Genomic DNA, 19,736 nt, shown 5'->3' on the forward strand with positions numbered 1-19,736 from the left:
TAGTGTACTGACTGTTTGACCCACACTCAGATGTTTCTACTGGACTAGTGGACATAAGCTGTTTTACAGGTGGAACCATAATAATTTTTTAGACTTTGATATTGCTATTCTGTTTTGCCATACTCTTCTTGGTCATCTACTTTCCTAATGAATCATTTGCATAGCAATCCTGTCTAGTGCTCTCTTCTTGGAAAGTTCATTTTAGTCTTTGAGCAATAATACCTTTTATAGTAAACTAAGATTTCTCTTTGCATTTTTACTTTGTAGTTTCAGATATTGATATTAAATTATTTTTGAGATAGGGTCTCAGTATGCAGTTTAGGATGGATATGAACTCACTATGTATCCCAGGCTGGCCTTGAATTCATGGTGATCCTCCTGCCTGAGCCTCCCTGGTGCTGGGATTACAGGCATATGTCACCACACCCAGCATTAAATATTAAATTTCAATGTAAACATATAATTCTAAAGTTAATTCCCCATTCTCTTCCCACTAATTGATTATTTAACCTTTCTAGGTTAATGCTGGATGCACTAAATAAAATGGATGGAGGAAATCAGTCTGTAGTCTCAGAATTTGTACTTCTGGGACTTTGCCATTCCTGGAATACTCAGGTTTTACTGTTCCTGATATTTTTGATGCTTTACATAATTATTGTATCTGGAAATACTGTCATCATGGTTTTAATTGTTTCTGACCCCCATCTGCATTCTCCCATGTACTTTTTCTTGGCTAACTTGTCATTTGTTGACATGTGGCTTTCCTCAGTGACAACTCCTAAGATGATCACAGACTTTCTGAGGGAGAACAAGACCATTTCCTTTGGAGGTTGCATGTGCCAAATTTTCTTTGCCCATTTCATAGCAGCAGGTGAGATGGTTCTCCTGGTGGTAATGGCCTATGACCGCTATGTGGCCATCTGCAAACCACTGCACTACTCCACCATCATGAACTGGCAAAGGTGCACTGGGCTGGTAGTGACCTCCTGGAACATTGGCCTTATGCATGCCTTGAGTCACCTGGTTGTTATTGTGAAGCTGCCTTTCTGTGGGCCCAGGGCAATAGACAGCTTCTTCTGTGATATACCATTGGTAATCAAGCTGGTCTGCATGGAATCCTTTAATTTGGACATTTTAATGAATGTTGACTGTGGGTTTGTGGGTGTAACCTGCTTTGCTATGTTGCTGATATCCTACACATACATTCTTCTCACTGTCCGCCAAAGCTCCAAAACAGGTGCTTCCAAGGCACTGTCCACCTGCACTGCCCACATCACGGTGGTGGTGATCTTCTTCGTGCCCTGCATCTTCATCTATGTGTGCCCACTAAACATCACCTGGCTGGACAAATTTCTTGCTGTCTTTTACTCTGTTTTTACTCCTCTCCTAAATCCAGCCATTTATACCCTAAGGAATAAGGAGATGAAAAATGCTATTAAAAGATTGAGAAATATTTACATGGGTTACAAGGGAAATACTTAATGCCCAGAAACATGATTCTAGGTACCTCAAATTGCTAATACACTGATCTTATAAAATATGTACAAATTCAGGGAATTTAATTTTGATCTACTATTTATGCATTACTATACTATTATTGTCTATATTATTCCATTCTCTCCTATACAGATTTAGTTTTAATATAATTCTGGAAATTTAACATTTACTAATCAAGAAGAGTATTGTAAAGATTTTCCTAAAATCCAAAAACGAATGATCCTTCCTTGAGGAGAAATTAACTAACCAGTCTTTCTTTTTTTTTTTCTTTTTATTGAGTTTATTGGTACAATCCAGGTATACAATAAAGTTACATTCATTATTAGGATCCTGTACCTTTACATGATAGGTCTTGATTCTCATTTTTTCCCCTTGTCCCTGCCCTCCCTTCACCCCCTCCTCCCCTCCCCATTTATAAACACTTTATTTCCATTTTTTCAACTTCTCATATTTTTTCCTCTCCCTTATTACCTTTCCCCCACCCTTCTCACTTTTCCTACACCTTTAGCCCTTTACTTACTATTTCACATTATTAATTATCTCATTAGGATCCTGTGTACTATTGTAGTTTTTCACACCAAAGAAGCTATTTGGTATTTCAGTTAAAGAAATCTCTGTATGAACACTAAAAACAGGGAATCCTAAAATAAAACTAAAAAGGAAAGTAAAAGAGAAAAGGCAATGATGTAGGATTAAAATAATCCTTAATTTTGAGGATGAAAATGGTCCCTTAACATATTTAAATTGTTTCTTGCTCTTGTAGTCTTATTCTTTTTCGTTATTTAGAGAATACTTTATTAGTTTCTGTAATCAAACCCACATAGATATGACCTTACATATTTAATACAGTGCATTACCCCTGTAAAAATGGAAAAAAAATAAAAATAAAAATAAAAATAAAAATAAATTAACATTTCTAGACCAATATGGCTTTCCATTTCTGGACAATGCCAATTCAACACAGTAAATTGGGAAAACTTTTTCCAAAGTTGACAGCACTGTTAAAGTTTCCAAAAATTCAATTTTTATATATATGTATATATATATATATTTATGTATTTATTTATATTTATATAAAAAGACCAATAATCGCAGTATGTTATGCATCCATAGCAACAACAGCTTTTCCAGGTTCTGCAGTCATCTGAACAAAATTATAGACATTCAGCACATTCCATTAAAAAAAAACAAAGAGAGGAATAATATCCAGAAAACAGCAAAGTTCTGTTGCTGTTGTGGTACCTGGCACCATTTTTTTTATTAGCATCTTAATCATCATCTGGTAAGAGAATATTCTAGAGTAATATCATTAAATATAGCTCTGATAAATCACGGTCACTACTAGGTATCATAAAGCAGGTACAAATTATTTTACATTCACAGAGGTATGATACAGTACTGTCCTACATCAATAATACTAGAATCAGTTTTGGTTTGAAATTTGCTTTGTCTGCAAATAAGATTGCTACCCCTGCTTTTTTCTGGGCTCCTGTCACATGGAGAATTGTTTTCCATCCTTTCACTTTCAGTCTATGGGCTTCTTTTTGCACTAGGTGTGTTTCTTGTATACAACATATTGTTGGATTTTGCTTCAAGGAGAGCCTGGAGTGAGATATTTCAAGTACTAAAAGAGAACAACCTCCAACCTAGACTGATGTATGCTGCAAAACTCTCTTTCAATATGTTATTGGACTTTTGTTGACTCTTTTTACTTTTTCACCTTCTCCTTTTAGTTTCTTGCCTTGCCTATTCAATTTGCTCTGTTGGGCCTCATAGCAACCAGTCTTTCTATGTCTTTAATCATTAAAGGAAAATTTAAATTTTTTGAACAAACTCCCACATTCATGCTGTGTTAATATTTTAATGAACTTTTCCTCATATTGTGTTAATTCCATTTAAAAATTTTATTCTGTATCTTGACACCTGTTCAAGCCTTTCATTTATCTTTTCCAAAAAGCAACTTCATTATTTTTGTCTTGACCAAACTTTCTGTGAAACTGACAGGAAAAAAAAAAAAAAAAACAGAAAAAATGAAGAAAGATGAAGTAAATGTACTAAATTACATAAGAAATAATGGTGGACTTTGTGTTGGGTTTCAGGAACTCAAAGTAATAGCATAAAATATCTAGAACTAATGCTACTGTTTGCTAGATATGTCAATCTTAAGGATTAATACTTAGTTTTTAAATTATTATTTACTATTTGTGTAAAGTCCTAAAATATAATGTCTCTGAAGTCAGGGACCATGACTTAGCTGGTTACTTCTAGAAATTGTAGTATTTAATGCAGTCAATAATACATAAAAGGTACATCTCACAAATATATTTTAAAAATCAATTCAGGAAAACTGTTCTATTTAAATCCTTATAACATTTATTTGTCAAAAAGTATCTAAATATGCTTTTTGAAACCTAGAAATAACCTTAAAAGTATGAAAAAACTATAATTATTCTTCTCCCAGAATTACATTAGTAATTAATGAAAGTTTGAAGTACAGATATAAGAACACTAAAAGTCCTAAAACAATTATGGGGAAAAACTACAATAAAATTGTAGAATAAAAATAATGCATTTATCATCTTTGACTGACTACTATAGGTCACCTTGTTACACATATTATTGCCTTACTTATTATTCTAAATTGCAAGAAACAAAAAAAGACTCAGAGATACATATTAAATTTGTCTAAAGTAATGCAAGTTTATATTTCTTCAATTAAAGGACTCAAAATAATTTAGCCATAATGTATTGCAAATATGTATAAAAAAGTAAGAGATCAGGAGATGGATGGAGGAGGGAGGGAAATGAAGGAAAGAGGATTTTTAAAAACAGGAGTTAGGTTGTCATATATACATGCACCAATTCCTCACAAGGAATGTAAACACCGTATACCTCAAATATGCACAAATAAATTTTTTTTAAATGATTGGTTCTGGAAAAAATTTTTTCCAATAATGTTCATTTATTAATTGACAGAGCATAGTGCCAAAAACAATTATTTTTTACAAAGAAAGTTAACTCCTGTCCAGAATATAATACCAGAATATCCCCATTATTGCCACAAAATAAAAAAATAAAAGAAATGTCATAATTCACATCCTTGTTTGAACATGCACTCTAAATTGTGGACAATTCTGATCATCCAGTCTGAATTGTAAACCTAAGCACACACAAGCACATATATAGCATTAAATGAGTAGCAACAACTACTCAAGAATATTCTGCCTTTGTAAAGTCTTCTTTGTGCTATACCAATTCAACCATTTATGTGTAGTCACTGCATTTAAAACATTTTTGTTCACACCAGAATGCTGAACATCTTTACTTCTCTAGATGTCTTTAACTTGAACATTTAGTACATTCTATGAATTCCCTTAATATTCAGAAATGAAGACCTAAGAATAATAAACGCATTTTGTACTGCCAGTGAACTATTTGTTACAATAATATCCAAAAAGTATGAGTTCCAAACTGTCATTTTCTGCTATGCTATACAAATAGTGTTTACAAATTAATCGGAATGATTAATTCTCCTTAATCCCACTGATTTTTAATACAATCACCTTAACAGACACTAATCTAGAAGACTTATAAGATATGCACACTATACAGATTGGTACACTAGATAAAACTCAACTATCCAATGCCAGTCTTTATTTCCAATTGAATGAAAATATTTTCTGCTCTCATGGAAGCATTGAGACTTTCACATCAGCAAAACTCAAAGATGTAGAAATGGAAAGCAAAAACGTTGTGAGTGGAAGCTACTTGTACCCTCACATCTTTATCCCTAAAATTAGGAAGAAAGATCTCGTCTCTTATGAAACACATAAAGGAATATTCACTCTAATCATTTTCTTAGATCTGCTGTTGGTGAGTCGTCATGTATCTGTTCAGATTGGTGAATTATATGGGTATGAGTCTTCTGCTTCAAAGTAATTTTGTACAAAATATCATAATGGTGAATAATTCATTGTTTAAATCCATATAGAGTAATGCAAGCTTATGTCTTATGATAAGGAAGAAAGATTACTTCAAGAACATGTGTTCACTCCACTGGGACAGAATTTTAAATCTTCCATGATAGAGGGGTCCATTATAATCAACTTGCTACTAGGTATCTGAAAGATCCACACTATACTGAAACAAGTAAGTGGCTGAGAATTAAAGAGTTGTACCAGTTTTAATCACTATATCATGCTTTGGGAGTAATTCCATGTTGTTTAGCAATATCTGACATCTGACTATTGAGCAAATAGTGAGTGGCTGGGACAGGAGACTGTCATACACACAACTTGTCATTTGTCTACCTGATTATTGAAGCTTCCTCTACAGTGAATGCCCCCTGTCAAGTATTCAAGTGGAACACTTATATTCACAGTCCTTTTTTCATTCTTAACAGTCTATCATCCCCAGACTTCTTTGTCACCAGTCTTCCAATTCTAGTCATTCTAAACCAGGCCATCTAAAAACACCATTAGCAAAAGTTGGTGAATCCATTTCCATTCTTGTTTGCATCTAGTCAAACAGAGAAAACAATGAAATGTACTTATTTCCATTTCTTCCCAGTGAGAAAATTTGTCCTCATCACTACCCTTCAGGATATCTATAGTTTTTGTCAAACTCGGTTCCAAATTCGTGTTTGAACACCAAAAATTTCAAGAAGTGAACATATTTTCCCATAACAAATAATGGAAAACCAAATCATTAGTTCTGAGGCCCAAAAATTACACTTATAATTTCATTTTTCCAGGATTTTAACAAATTTCACAATGATTTCTTTCTTTAACTGGATCATCGTTCTCGCAGTTTTCCCCTGAACTTTACTGCTGGTATCACTTTATTTGTAGCCATAGTTATGATATTTCATGCAAAAGAAGAAACTACGATGAGAAAAGTTTTAACACACTACACAAGCACTGTATGTTGTCTGGGAGAGAGCAGTGCTTAGACTGAAGTGTCGTGGAGAGACATGATGTGTGACTCACTGTGAGCCTGCACAGATTTTTTTTAAGTCATAGTTTTGGTTTAACTATTGAGCAAAGTTATGAACAACACACGGATTTCTCTTCAAACTCTACTGCTGGAGGAGTGGAAAGTTCTAGCTTGGAGTCGTTCAGTAACCGAAGTATCTCAGAATTCTCAACCATAACTAACATTTTGCCATGGTACTTCTAATTGGTGCTATAAGGATGCAGACTTCCACTTCTAGTTGCTTCTAATTGCTACTATAATTTGCTATTACAAAATAAATCTGTATATTTACGTCCAAGTTTTTATTTGCTGTTCAATTGGGATTATGGAATAATTTAGGTAGCCACAGGTACATGCTGAAGACAAGACAAATTCAGCAGGAATGATTGTAAAAACAGGGAGGCCATAAACTACTAAAAATTTAATAATTCTTCTAGACCTGCTAAACTTGATCTCCTTCACACCATTCCACTAAATAATAGAATATTTTGTTTGCTCCTCAATTTTGAGGTTCAAGGAGAGTGAGATCATTATGCACAGACCACAACAGGTAGCTTCCATCACAGTTATTCTCTGTCCATTTTGTGCATTTTGCAGATCCCAAGAGGATACTGACCATTGAAAGTTGAAAAAGTTATTAAGGTAATTTATTACCCAATATCTGGTTCAGATATGTTCAATGAGTCCAAAATGCTTCTTTTTTTCTGGTCAGTAAGTACAATAATAATTACATATTGATGTATATGGTCATGACATGCAGACTGTCAAGATAACCAATATTTCTGAAGATACAGGATGACAAATGGGAAATTTTCATTATATTATATCCCAATAAAATTAACAAAATATAATATGAAAAGTATATTAATACTTGTTACAGTAAAAACATACAAGTGTATATACATCCATACATTTGATGTTTATGTCTGTTAACTCTTCCAATAAGAAATGTACAATCACAAGTTATGACAGAATTGTGCAGGTAATTCCATGAGACTATCACAAGATATTTTATTAATTATATTAAGTCTCATAAAACTCTCTTAATATCAAAATATTTGTAAAAAAAATGTGTGTCTCTCACCTGATTCCACATGAGTGATGTGATTACAGATTATGAGAGCAGATTATTTTCTAAATTATGCATACTATGATTAATCAATGATTTAAAAAACCTCCACAGTGGTTCTTTCTACTTCTGTCCTTTCTGAGACCTCCTCGTGTTTCTTTATGGAACTCTGTGCTATTCATGCCATAAAGAAAATATTTTGATTAGTACATACGTTCTGAAGTCTAACCAAGGAGAATAATGAAATAGAATGATAAGTTTATGGTTACACATAATGTAGTCTATAGTTCAATGATAAGCATATAGTTAAAGCCAGAACATTTTAATGATATGCTGGTATGTAAACCACTTTTAACTAATATAAAAGTTAAAAAAGGAAGGAGACAGATGGTGGATCAGAAGCATGCAGCATTTTCTGCTTCTCCCTTAACTTGGAATTGAGACAGTGGGGGAACAGACTCAGTGAGGTGGATAAAGGAAGAAATGCATGTAAAGTAAGTATCAGAGATTTCAAAAGAACCAGACATGAAGGTTATTGGACAGAGGGCTTGAAAGACAGCATCAGCTCCACACGGTGGCAGCAGCATAGCAGTAGGGCACAGAGGCTGGAAAGATACAGAAGAAAAGAGAGAGTGAGACTGCCATCAGCCCTCCCCAGGACGGGCCAAACTGCTGTCTGGAGTATACTCCACCCACTGAAACTTCCCAGTCCACACGGGCTTGTACTTGGCAAACGGAAACTGAGACTCACTACAATCAGTGCCACTCCTAAACCACTCAGCTGGGAGCTGGGAGAGCAGCGGAAAGAGGAAGGGGTGAATAACCCGCAAGCTTGCTCAATGATGCTTTCATTTTTCTTTGTTTTTTAAAATATTTGCTTATTTACTTGTGTGTGTGTGTGTGTATTTTTTTCTATTTCTATTTCTTTTCTGCTTTTCAATACTCTTTCTCTAGCTAATAGCCTAATTTATTTATTTAAACTATTTTTTATGTTTATGTTATTCCTTTATTCCTTTTTATTTGCTCAGTGGTGGAACTCTTGTGGTTGCATCATGGGATCTCTGTACTCATCATAGGACTCATTCACACTGAGCTCAGAGCTAAATGTGTTCTGGGTGATGGTGCCTAAGATGGCTGGAGATGGCTACAGAGCATGACCAGGAAGGGTGTGTGCTCCTACCTGAGCTCCTCTTTTCTCTCTTTGCTTCTTGATCCCTATGATGACAGCATCTTTCCTCCACCAGGCCTTTTTCAACTATGCTGTTCCTACCCTGGAGATGGCTGACCATACAAGGATTGAGACTTCTGAAACTGTGAGCACAAATAATCCTCACCTCCCTTAAATTGCAAGTGTCAGGTATTATGTCCCAGTGATAAGGTGACCAAGACAGATATTTTATTAAATAATCCCAATTTGGCTATGCTCTCTAATTTACCTTTCATTCCCATATTATATCTAAAAGATCAAATTATAAAATTATTGTACCATTCTCAAGAGCAACATCTATAAAATGAAATAAATCTTATAAAAGGTGTACACAATAAGTTTTCAATAACTCATAGATTTTAAGATTTTGATATTTTTATTAATACAAAGGACCCTAAAACTTCAAAAAATCTGAAGGATCATACCCTAAAATGAGTATATGCCTGCATACACTCATGAAGAAATGAAAGAAAGATAAATACATTCTCGGGCAAAAAAGAAAGTTGAGAAAATACATCCTTTTTAGATTTGTCCTGTGAAAAATGCTAATGGCATTTTTTCACACTGAAAGGAAGACATTCTAATGAATAAGAAGAAAATATCAAAGGTCTAAAACCTACTGGTAGGAGTAATAATTATACAAAAGAATTCAGAATGCCCTGATGTAAACATGGCAGGTAAATCATTCATGTCTTTAATATAGAGACTAACAACCAAAGAACCCAAAATGATAATATCTACATAAGTATAAGAGAAGCATATAGAAAGATGTAAAATGCTACCTCAAAAATTCAAAATGTAAGGAGGAACAGAGTGCAAATGTGTTTTTTGTATTCTCTCTTCCTCTCCAGTCTTTCCCTCTAATTCTCTCTTTCTCTTCCTATTTTTAAGATCATCCATCACATATTACTATAATTTCAAAAATAGCTATACCTATCTTCTTACCGCCAATGAAATGGCTCACAAAATTCTACTCCCCACGCACATGTTACCACATTGAGATTCTTTGAGGGCTGTAATCACATGTACAAAGTGTAAAGTGAAAAAAAATCTTCCGCTGCCTGATGAATGTACCAGCTGTCTGATGAAAAGCTTTGGAGAAGTCCAGGAGGAAAGAGGAAGCACAGAATTTACACAGTTTCATTCTGAATGTGCTCAAAAAAGCTGCAGTGTGAATCATGTGTAGCTACTGGGTCTGCCATGAAGATTCTTTAGTCTCCTTTGCCAAGTCCAAGCTTCCAGCAACCAATTCCGTAATATTTGTGGATCTATGATTTTTCCTTCACTTTCATGTTTTGCCTTATCTAGTTAGCTGCTTTAACAAAATATGTATCAAGACAAATTAGTTCTTACTAGAGAACTGCCTTTTATATCATTTTATGATTACTGTAATCCTTTTTCAGTTTGAAGTACAAATTGAACAGTGTCTAGTTAACTTTCAGCATGTTTTGTTGAGTCAATACTAGTGTATTTTCTATTTAATCTGTTTTTATGTTTTCCTTATATTATTATGTTTTTAAAATATTTGCATACTTTCCAAATATGAACAAAAGAAAAATAAATAAATAAAAAGCAAAAAATAAAAAGAAAGTACTATTATCTGCTGCAATGTTAATATAATTATAATATAATTTAGGTATGTTTATTAGTAATAGGAAAATCCATACAGATCAAAAGTAGATTGTTATCTGCCACAGACTAGAAGAAAAGGATGAAAAAATAATAAAGATTTAATGGTTAACATGTGATGATAAAGATGTTTTACAACTAAGACAGGAGTTTTTAGGCAACACTGTAAGTATTCTAAATGCCACTAAATCATTATTTATTTATTTGGTACCAAGAATTGAACTCAGTGCCACTGAGCTACGTGCTCAGCCCAATCATTCACTTTGAAAAGAATACTTTTAGGGCTGAGGATTTCACTCAAGGGTTCTGCCACCTGCTTTGCAAGCACAAGGTCCCAAGTTCAATCCCTGTTACCAAAAAATAAAAAAGGATACTTTTATGTGAATCCTACCTCAATTGAAAACACTGAAGAGTTTGTAAACAAAAGAATATATATACCCAATACAGATATAAAAATAGTTTAAATATATAAAAATTCCATCTTTACCTATAAGATTAAGAAAGTAAAACTACAATGATACATCATTTCTCACATATCCCGTTAGCAAAATGTCAAATCTCTTGGTAAGCTTCTGTAGAAACAGTAAGTATGTTGTAGAACTATGCAAAAACAGTTCAACCACTGTGAAGCAAAATTTAATTTCTATAGGAATGTATTTGTTTTAACTTATCAATCCAGTTTTGACTACTAGGAATTTATAATAGAAATATACTATCAAATTTACAAATTGCAATAATTATTGCAAAATATTGGTAAACACATAAATGTGAAAATACTAGTGATAAAACTGAATAACCCATTAAACATATATACAAGAAAGAGTTCTAGGGACATATATGGAATGATTCTATAAGTGAAAATATAAATGCAATTGAGTATACCAGCACTCAAATTTTGTTTAAGAAATCAGAAGAAGTTAAATAATAGATTAATTTCCCATTTTGTTAAAAAATGAAATGTTACCAAAATATACCAGACTCTAAGAAGGAAGTTTACTTATCTGTATTGCCCTCCCTTCTCTCCCTCTACCCTCTCTAACTTCCTTCTCTCTCTCTCTTTCTCTCTCTCTCTCTCTCTCCCTCTCTCTTTCCATGTGAGTCTCTCTCCCTTTCTCTCATATTTACCTAAAATATATATGATGTATATTATATATCACAATACATGATACATATATATAATGCCTACATATATGCATATTTATTCATATTAAACATTAACAACTTTTAAAAAATAGAAGAAACAGCCATAATTATACCTCTGGTTGCATGCACATATCTCCAACTATAACCTTATCGCAAGCAAATATTTACTGAATTAAAAATCTGGATCTACCCTCCATTTGGATAAAACCCAAAGGTTAATAAAAATGATGAATTTCACTAAGTCTGTAATAAAAAAAATTCAGGATCAAAATAAGTGACAAAAGATCCAAGTTTGCTAGCAATAAAGTAAGGAAGGGAAAAGCACCCTGCATATGGAAAGAGTTTTTCAAAATATATTAAATGAAAAATAAGCAAGGTTAATCCGTAGTACTTTGGAATGACCACTTGTAAGATAAACCCATCAAAATGCAGGAAAGCGCATAAAAATCAGTGTTACACATAATTTTAAGGAGAAAGGTAGTTGGGATTGGGAAGAGCCACACAGAGGATTTGGGGGATGACAAACTATATCTTCACGTGGGTAATGGTTCTGAAGTGAATTATAAAAGTAAATTCATTTTGTGCTCTTTTCTGTTTTTCTTATTTTACAACTTTAAATATCACAAACAAATAAAATCAAAATCAAAAATTGATGAAGTGGCCCTACAACGTATAACCATCTTGTCTGGAGGCCCCCTATCCATTGTCAGTGCCAGAGGCACATCCCATCCATGCACTCTGTTGTTAATAGGGAAACACAAAGAATGGGAGAAATTTGATTCCTCTGACTTGGTGCATAGGCTACCGCATCTTCAGGGAGTTGAAACAGCTCAGAAAGTTTCTGTCTGTTGCATAATGCTCTCTTGTGTAAAAAGTCGCACAAAACACTGCCATTGCAAAGGCAGTTAATTAACAACACTAATTGCTCTTTGGTAGTGACCAAAATGAAACTTCAAAAACCTGCCAGAATTTAGTATGTTATGGGAATTGTATTCTAGAAGCATGTGGGTTTTGTTTTCCCAGGGTAACTAAAAGGAAAGTTAGTTAATGGGTCACTTGGGGATGGCATCTATTTCTCTACATTACCTTTTCTTTCTCCTTTTTTTTTTTTTTTTTTTTTTTGGCCATGAAGCCAAGTAACATGGAGAGCAAATTACAATTGAATAAAAATAGCAGAAAGAAAAAAAATGGAGTGAATAAGTTTATGTTTTTGGAACTAGTTCTGCATTATGAGCTCTTTTTTAAGAGTATAAATCATAGCCTAATCATAATTACTTAAGGTGAAACTGCCAAGGTGTTGCTTTGCCTACCGTATCTACTTGTTAACTACTTCATGGCAAATGGGGAAAAAGCCATGGGATAAACAAAATGGAAGTCACAAAATCCTAGGTGAAAAAATATTCACGATTTATTTGTTCATAATAATTTTAATTAGCAATGATGAGAAATATAAACACCAATGACTATACCAGCACAGATCTCAGATCTCATTTTAGTCTAAAAAGAACAAGGTGAAAGTTAATTTTTGATGGTAACAGTTCTGAAACAAAATACGGATTCTGAAAATCCTATGAGAATACACTGTGTGAAAAAATATATATTAGGAGTAAATATAATTTAAGCATGAACAATATCTAATATGCAGATACAATGAGGGACATGTATGAATAATACTTTAAATCTATGCTTGAAAATAAATGCAAATATGGTGGCTAATATTTATTAACTGTCCACCAGAATATTTTCCTCTTAAACTTTGCCCTAAAAAAATCAGTGGCACTTGCATTTCAAAGTAAACAATCTGATCTGTATACATAACCAGAATTTATATCAGTCCTCCTTTTAGTTGCTGGTGTCATTTATTTTGTCCCAGCCATGGAAAAACAGACTACTACATTGCCAGGCAATTAGAAGGACATCAGCAGCAACAGGAGCTGATGGGAAAGGGTACAGGTCATGATAAATCTGATTACAGGAAGTCTGCAATACAAGGAAAAAAAGATTATAAGATATTTTAATTAAGATGATATTTTATCTTTTTAATTGATACTTAATATTTGTGTATATTTATGGACTAATGCATGATCATTTGACATATGCATATAATCTCAAATCTAAGTAAATGTCATTTACATCTCCTTGAGCACTTATTTCTATTTGTTAGAAAACTTCAGATTCTTCTCTTACAGTTATTTTGAAATATATAATTAACTATTATAGATTAATTACTGTTACCTTACTGTGCTATAAAACACTACAATTTATTTAACTATATTTGGGTATTTCTTCTTTTCTTTGTACAATGCCTCACTCAAATGAGGGATCCAATACCGTATTCATTCTTGTGTGTTTGATTTACTTCACTTGGGATTATGTTTTCCAGGTGCCTCCATTTTCCTACATATGTCTCAAATATGTCATTCTTTATAGTCAAGTAGTTTCCCACTCTATATAGAAATCATATTTTGTTTATCTGATTATCTGTTGATGGATATACAGGCTGATTCCAGGATTTAGCTATTACGAATTGTGCTGCTATGAAAATTGGTATGCAAGTTTCACTGGGGTATGATAATTTAAGTTCTTGAGGGAAGATACCTAGCAGGGGGAGAGCTGAGTTGTAAAATTTCTAATTTCAATTCTTTGAGGAATCTCCAAGTTGATTTCCACAATGGTTGTACTAGTTTGTATTCCCATCAACAGTATAGGAGAGTTCCTTATTGGCTACATCCAACACTTGCTATTGTTTGATTTATTCTTTCCAGAGGAAAATAGAATCTTAGTGTTTTAATTTGCATTTTTTCTAATGGCCACATATGTTGAATATTTTGTTTCATATATTTATTGGTCATTTGTATTTCCTCATCTGTGAAGTGTCTATTTCTCTAGCCTATTTCTTAACTGCTTCTTTAATTTTAGATGGTATGGGTTTTGTTGTTGTTGTTGTTCTTTGTATATAAAAATTTTAAAAACAACCTTCAAAAATGAAAGCAAAATAAAGAAATATCTTTTTAAACTTTTATTTTACTAATACATGTTTGAAAATACATGAATTTTTGCTTCATCTAAAGGTTAGGGTTAGGTACATATACTTACATTTGGATTCATTTTTTTAGTTTTTACTCTCCTTTAGATAGGAAAGGGAAGTTTTAAAAATTTAAGATCTGTCATGCACATGTACCAAATACTCGCAAGGAGTGTAAATATTTTAAGTAGTAAACATGAACTAAATATAATGCAATAGTAATAAAAACAATAATGAAAATGGAGAAAGGAGAAGAAAGGGTTTTCTTTTTAAAGTATCATTCCAGGGGTAGTAGCACTGGCTGAGGATGACACTCACTGCTAAAGTGCTTGCCTAGCATGCATGAAGACCTTCAGTTCCTTACTACCAAAAATAAAAGATCAGGAAAATATTATTTCTTTGTCTTCTCTATTGGTTTTGATGAAATGTCAGGCTTCATCTTTGTTTCTCTGAATGTAATGTATATTTTTCACGTGGAGATTTAATATTTTTTCCATTTATCTTTGATTTTCAGCAGTTTTGCTACAATTCACCTTTATGCAATTTTTAAACTTCCATTTGAGTTTGTCTACATTTCTTGCATTTATGGTTAAGATCTTTTCTCCATGTTTAAAATTTCTCTAGCATTATCATCTGAAATATACTTTCTTCCTTGGTTACTTTCTAATTGCTGGAACAAAACACCTGATACCCACAAATTAAAGGAGGAAAGGTTTATTTCAGCTCACAGTTTCTGGAAGCTTCAGTCCATAGTCAGAGGCTCCAGGGCAGGCTGGTATGGCAGAGGGACATGGCAAAGGACAAACAGTCCATGGCAGGGTATGCAGGAAGCAGGAAGCAGTGAGCCTTCCTTTCTTATTACCCCATCCAGGGTACGAGCCTTTTGGGTGGTGCCACCCACACCCAGAACTGTGATAAACCAATTAGGGGACTAATCCAGATACCACACATCTGTAATCCAAGTTTCACACACCCCTGATCCAGTTAGCTCTAAAAAGTCTCACCTTTGAGCACATGAGGCTGTGGGGAAACATCTGGATATGAGCCATAACACCTTGATATCCCTTTCCTTTGCTTCTGAGATTCAATTAATATGTGTTATATTTTTGATATTGTTCTCAGGACTATGGCAATCCATTTTGTATTTGATTAGTCCTCCTGTGTTTCAATTTGGATAATTTAAATTAACTGTCTTCAAGTTCACTAATTCTTCTGCTCTGTCCAGTCCTACTATAAATCCATGTTATGGATGCTTTCAATGTAGATCTGTTGCTTTAAAGAATTAAATTCTTAATTTTAGATTTTAGATTGTTTAGGGTCTTAGATTCTGTTTATTTTCTGACATTTTTCATCTAGTTTATTTAATATATTTCTAATAAATGAACTCATTAGCTTACTGCAATATCAGACTCAATTGACTTCTTTCTCTGAATTATTTTTCATAAATTTCTACCTTTCTTCTTAACTCATAATTCTTTATAACATACCAATATTTATATGCAAAAAATAGCAAAAACTGCATCTGTGGCATACAGGAATGCTACTTTTGAAACATTCCTAAAAATAAACCATGATCCTAGACCTTTAGGCATTGGAACGAATGTGCTTTCTTTGGCAGATACTAAATTTGTATCTTTTTAATTTTTATTTTTATCAGTAATCTATGTTGTACATGGTACTGACTCAAAAAGTGACATGTGAATCAGTGGAACAGAATAGAGGATGCAGAAACAATCCCAGACATGTTCAGCCATCTGATCTTCAACAGATGGTCCAAAAACACATACGGGAGGAAAGACAACCCTTTTAGCAAATGGTGCTGGAAAATCTAGCTATCTATGTGCAGAAAGTTGTATTTCAATTGATTAATATTTTTCACTAATTGTTCCAGTCAATCTATCAGGGAATGGACCATAAAAATTATGTTCTTCCTTTCAAAAAACATTCTTTATACACCATTAATCATAGCTACATTATCCTACCATATTATATACCTAGAGTTGAAATAATCAAAAGCTCAGAAATCACCACAAGGGGGTGTCTTGCATATATCAATTTTTTTTTCAATCACCTTAATTTAGCTTTACATAAGAAGAAAAAGTATTTAATATTGTTTTTTTAAGGAAGAAATCACATCAATTCTATAAGATCCTAACAGTAAATTCACAAATAGGAAATATTTCCCAGTATTATCTTGATGCTAAAACAAAGCAAAAAGCATTTTACAAAATCCAACATCATGCCTCTTAAAAAAATTTTTTTCAACAAACTGATAAGGATCTTCTTCAGCATATTAAAAAGTACCAATGAAAAAACTATAGCTAGCATCATGCTTAATGACAAAAGATTGAACACTTTCCCATAAGAACAAAAAAAAGTTAAAAATGTCTTCCTTAACTGTTTATATTCAGTATTGTCCATATGGTCTGGAAAGCACAATAAAATAATAAAATGAACTGAATGAATCTATGCTAAAATAAAATGAATAAATATCTTAATTTACTGAAACACGATCTCTACTATAAAGAAAATCTTACATAATGTTTTTTTAAATCTAATAGTACTAATAAAGTTGCAAGTATACAAGATGCAATATTAAACAAAAATCCATTATATTCTACATACCAGCAAGCAGTTATTTGAAAAAAGATCAATACCATTTAAAAATATATTAAAGATGCAAAACCTCAGAATAAATTAAAACAATATATAAGAACTGTTTGTCAAAAATTACAAAATATTGCTGAAAGATATTAGAAGGGATAACCACAGATAAAAGAGTGTCCTGTATTCATGATTCATTCTCCACAAGAAGTAAGTATATCCATCAGACAAGAATTATAGATCAATTGGCACTCAAATCAATATTTGATTTTGCAAAATTTTATAGACTAAAATATCAAAGGAAGTTTATCACATAAAGTTACATCACAGTTAATAAGTTGTATCATATTGTTTATGAGATCTTCTTATAAATCACTAGCCATTTGCACACTCTTTTTATTGCTGCCTTCATCTCTTTATTCCTCAGTGTGTAGATGACTGGATTCAGAAAAGGAGTGAGAGCTGCATCAGAGACAGCAAGATACTTGTCTATTTGTGAATCGGGGTGTGGCCATGTATAAACAAAAAGTGTTGGACCAAAGAACAAAATGACTACAGTGATGTGAGCAGAGAGAGTAGAGAGGGCCTTGGACGAACCACCTGAGGAGCGTTTCCAAACTGTGAAGAGAATGAAGATGTATGAGATGAGAAGTATGAAGAAAGAACCAACACAGATAAACCCACTGTTGGCAGTGACCATGAACTGCAATTTGTAAGTGTCTGCACAGGCCAGTCTGAGAAGTTGAGGCAGGTCACAGTAAAAGCTGTCCAGCACATTAGGGCCACAGAAGGGTAAATTAATAAGGAATGTCAACTGGAACAGTGAGTGAATAACACCAAGGCCCCAGGCAGCAGCCAGAAACAAAGTGCACGTCCGTGGGCTCATGATGGTCAGGTAGTGCAGAGGTTTACATATGGCCACGTATCTGTCAAAGGCCATGGCCATGAGCAACATCATCTCCACACCACCAATCACGTGAATGAAGAAGATCTGAGTGATGCAGCCCCCAAAGGAGATGACCTTGCGCTTTCTGAAAAGGTCACAGATCATCTTGGGGGAAGTCACAGAACAGGCTCCCAAGTCAACAAAGGAGAGACCTGCCAGCAGGAAGTACATGGGGGAGTGTAAGTGAGGGTCAGTGGCCACAGAAAACACAATGAGGATGTTTCCAGTCATGCTTGCTACATATAGCACAGAGGTGAACACCAGGAGGAGGAGCTGGACCTCCCAAGAGCGAGTGAGTCCCAGAAACACAATCTCAGACACCACAGAGTGATTCCTGCCATCCATTGAACCAGCCAACAGGGCTGCAGGTAAATTAATGAGAATTAATGGAATTAGGAGAACATTATGAGTGTAATGATATATGCTAAAATCACTGATGTTAAAATGTTCTTGTTATGAATGAGTATACCATGCTGCAGTCCTCAACTATGCCAAAATAAGAAAACTCAACATAATATCACTACAATGTATGGATGTATGGACTTCATCATGATTCAGTATATGTGCTGCTGACATGAGCAAGTGGACTGCATCACGATTTAAACCTATCACCAATACTCTTAATATAATGTTCAATATAGTGTTTCACATTAACAAATGACAAACTAAGGAAAGAGTAGCATACCCAGGACTATTCATGACATTCTCAGGCGTTTAAATTACCTGTAAAATTAACTATTCTGCATTTCCAAAATATTCTATATACCATTCTTGCATATTCTCAAAATCCCATCCCTTCTCCAGTTTGAACTAATAAATCTCTAACACAAAAAGAGAAAAACATGACTGGAATAAGAAGTCCCTATGAAATGAGCTAAGACTGAGTGAAGACAGGGTATACAGTGAGACTAAAGAGTGGGCTATATGCAACTGTTGAGCTCTCAATTGTGGTACAATAGAAACAAGTGAACCCTCATTTAATAAATCCAGCAGATTTTCTCAACACCAGGAGGGAGCTGGACCTCCAAAGAGCGAGTGAGTCCCAGAAACACAATCTCAGACACCACAGAGTGATTCCTGCCATCCATTGAACCAGCCAACAGGGCTGCAGGTAAATTAATGAGAATTAATGGAATTAGGAGAACATTATGAGTGTAATGATATATGCTAAAATCACTGATGTTAAAATGTTCTTGTTATGAATGAGTATACCATGCTGCAGTCCTCAACTATGCCAAAATAAGAAAACTCAACATAATATCACTACAATGTATGGATGTATGGACTTCATCATGATTCAGTATATGTGCTGCTGACATGAGCAAGTGGACTGCATCACGATTTAAACCTATCACCAATACTCTTAATATAATGTTCAATATAGTGTTTCACATTAACAAATGACAAACTAAGGAAAGAGTAGCATACCCAGGACTATTCATGACATTCTCAGGCGTTTAAATTACCTGTAAAATTAACTATTCTGCATTTCCAAAATATTCTATATACCATTCTTGCATATTCTCAAAATCCCATCCCTTCTCCAGTTTGAACTAATAAATCTCTAACACAAAAAGAGAAAAACATGACTGGAATAAGAAGTCCCTATGAAATGAGCTAAGACTGAGTGAAGACAGGGTAT

General features: G+C 33.7%; 2 protein-coding genes across 2 annotated transcripts; one reads left to right on the plus strand and one right to left on the minus strand.

The window, feature by feature from the left end:
* Window positions 1–540: 540 nt before the first annotated feature.
* LOC104849742 (olfactory receptor 4K14) lies at window positions 541–1,482 on the plus strand. The gene has a single exon (XM_010606269.2). It carries the CDS (start codon window positions 544–546, stop codon window positions 1,480–1,482), a length of 939 nt encoding a protein of 312 aa, XP_010604571.1. The 5' UTR covers window positions 541–543.
* Window positions 1,483–17,500: 16,018 nt separating this feature from the next.
* LOC104849710 (olfactory receptor 4F3/4F16/4F29) lies at window positions 17,501–18,448 on the minus strand. Its single transcript, XM_010606237.2, has one exon. It carries the CDS (start codon window positions 18,437–18,439, stop codon window positions 17,501–17,503), a length of 939 nt encoding a protein of 312 aa, XP_010604539.1. The 5' UTR covers window positions 18,440–18,448.
* Between the last annotated feature and the right edge of the window lie 1,288 nt (window positions 18,449–19,736).

The sequence above is a fragment of the Fukomys damarensis genome, unplaced genomic scaffold (genome assembly GCF_012274545.1).
Source record: "Fukomys damarensis isolate Sample0158 unplaced genomic scaffold, DMR_v1.0_HiC HiC_scaffold_17, whole genome shotgun sequence".
NCBI classification, from domain to species: Eukaryota; Metazoa; Chordata; class Mammalia; order Rodentia; family Bathyergidae; genus Fukomys; species Fukomys damarensis.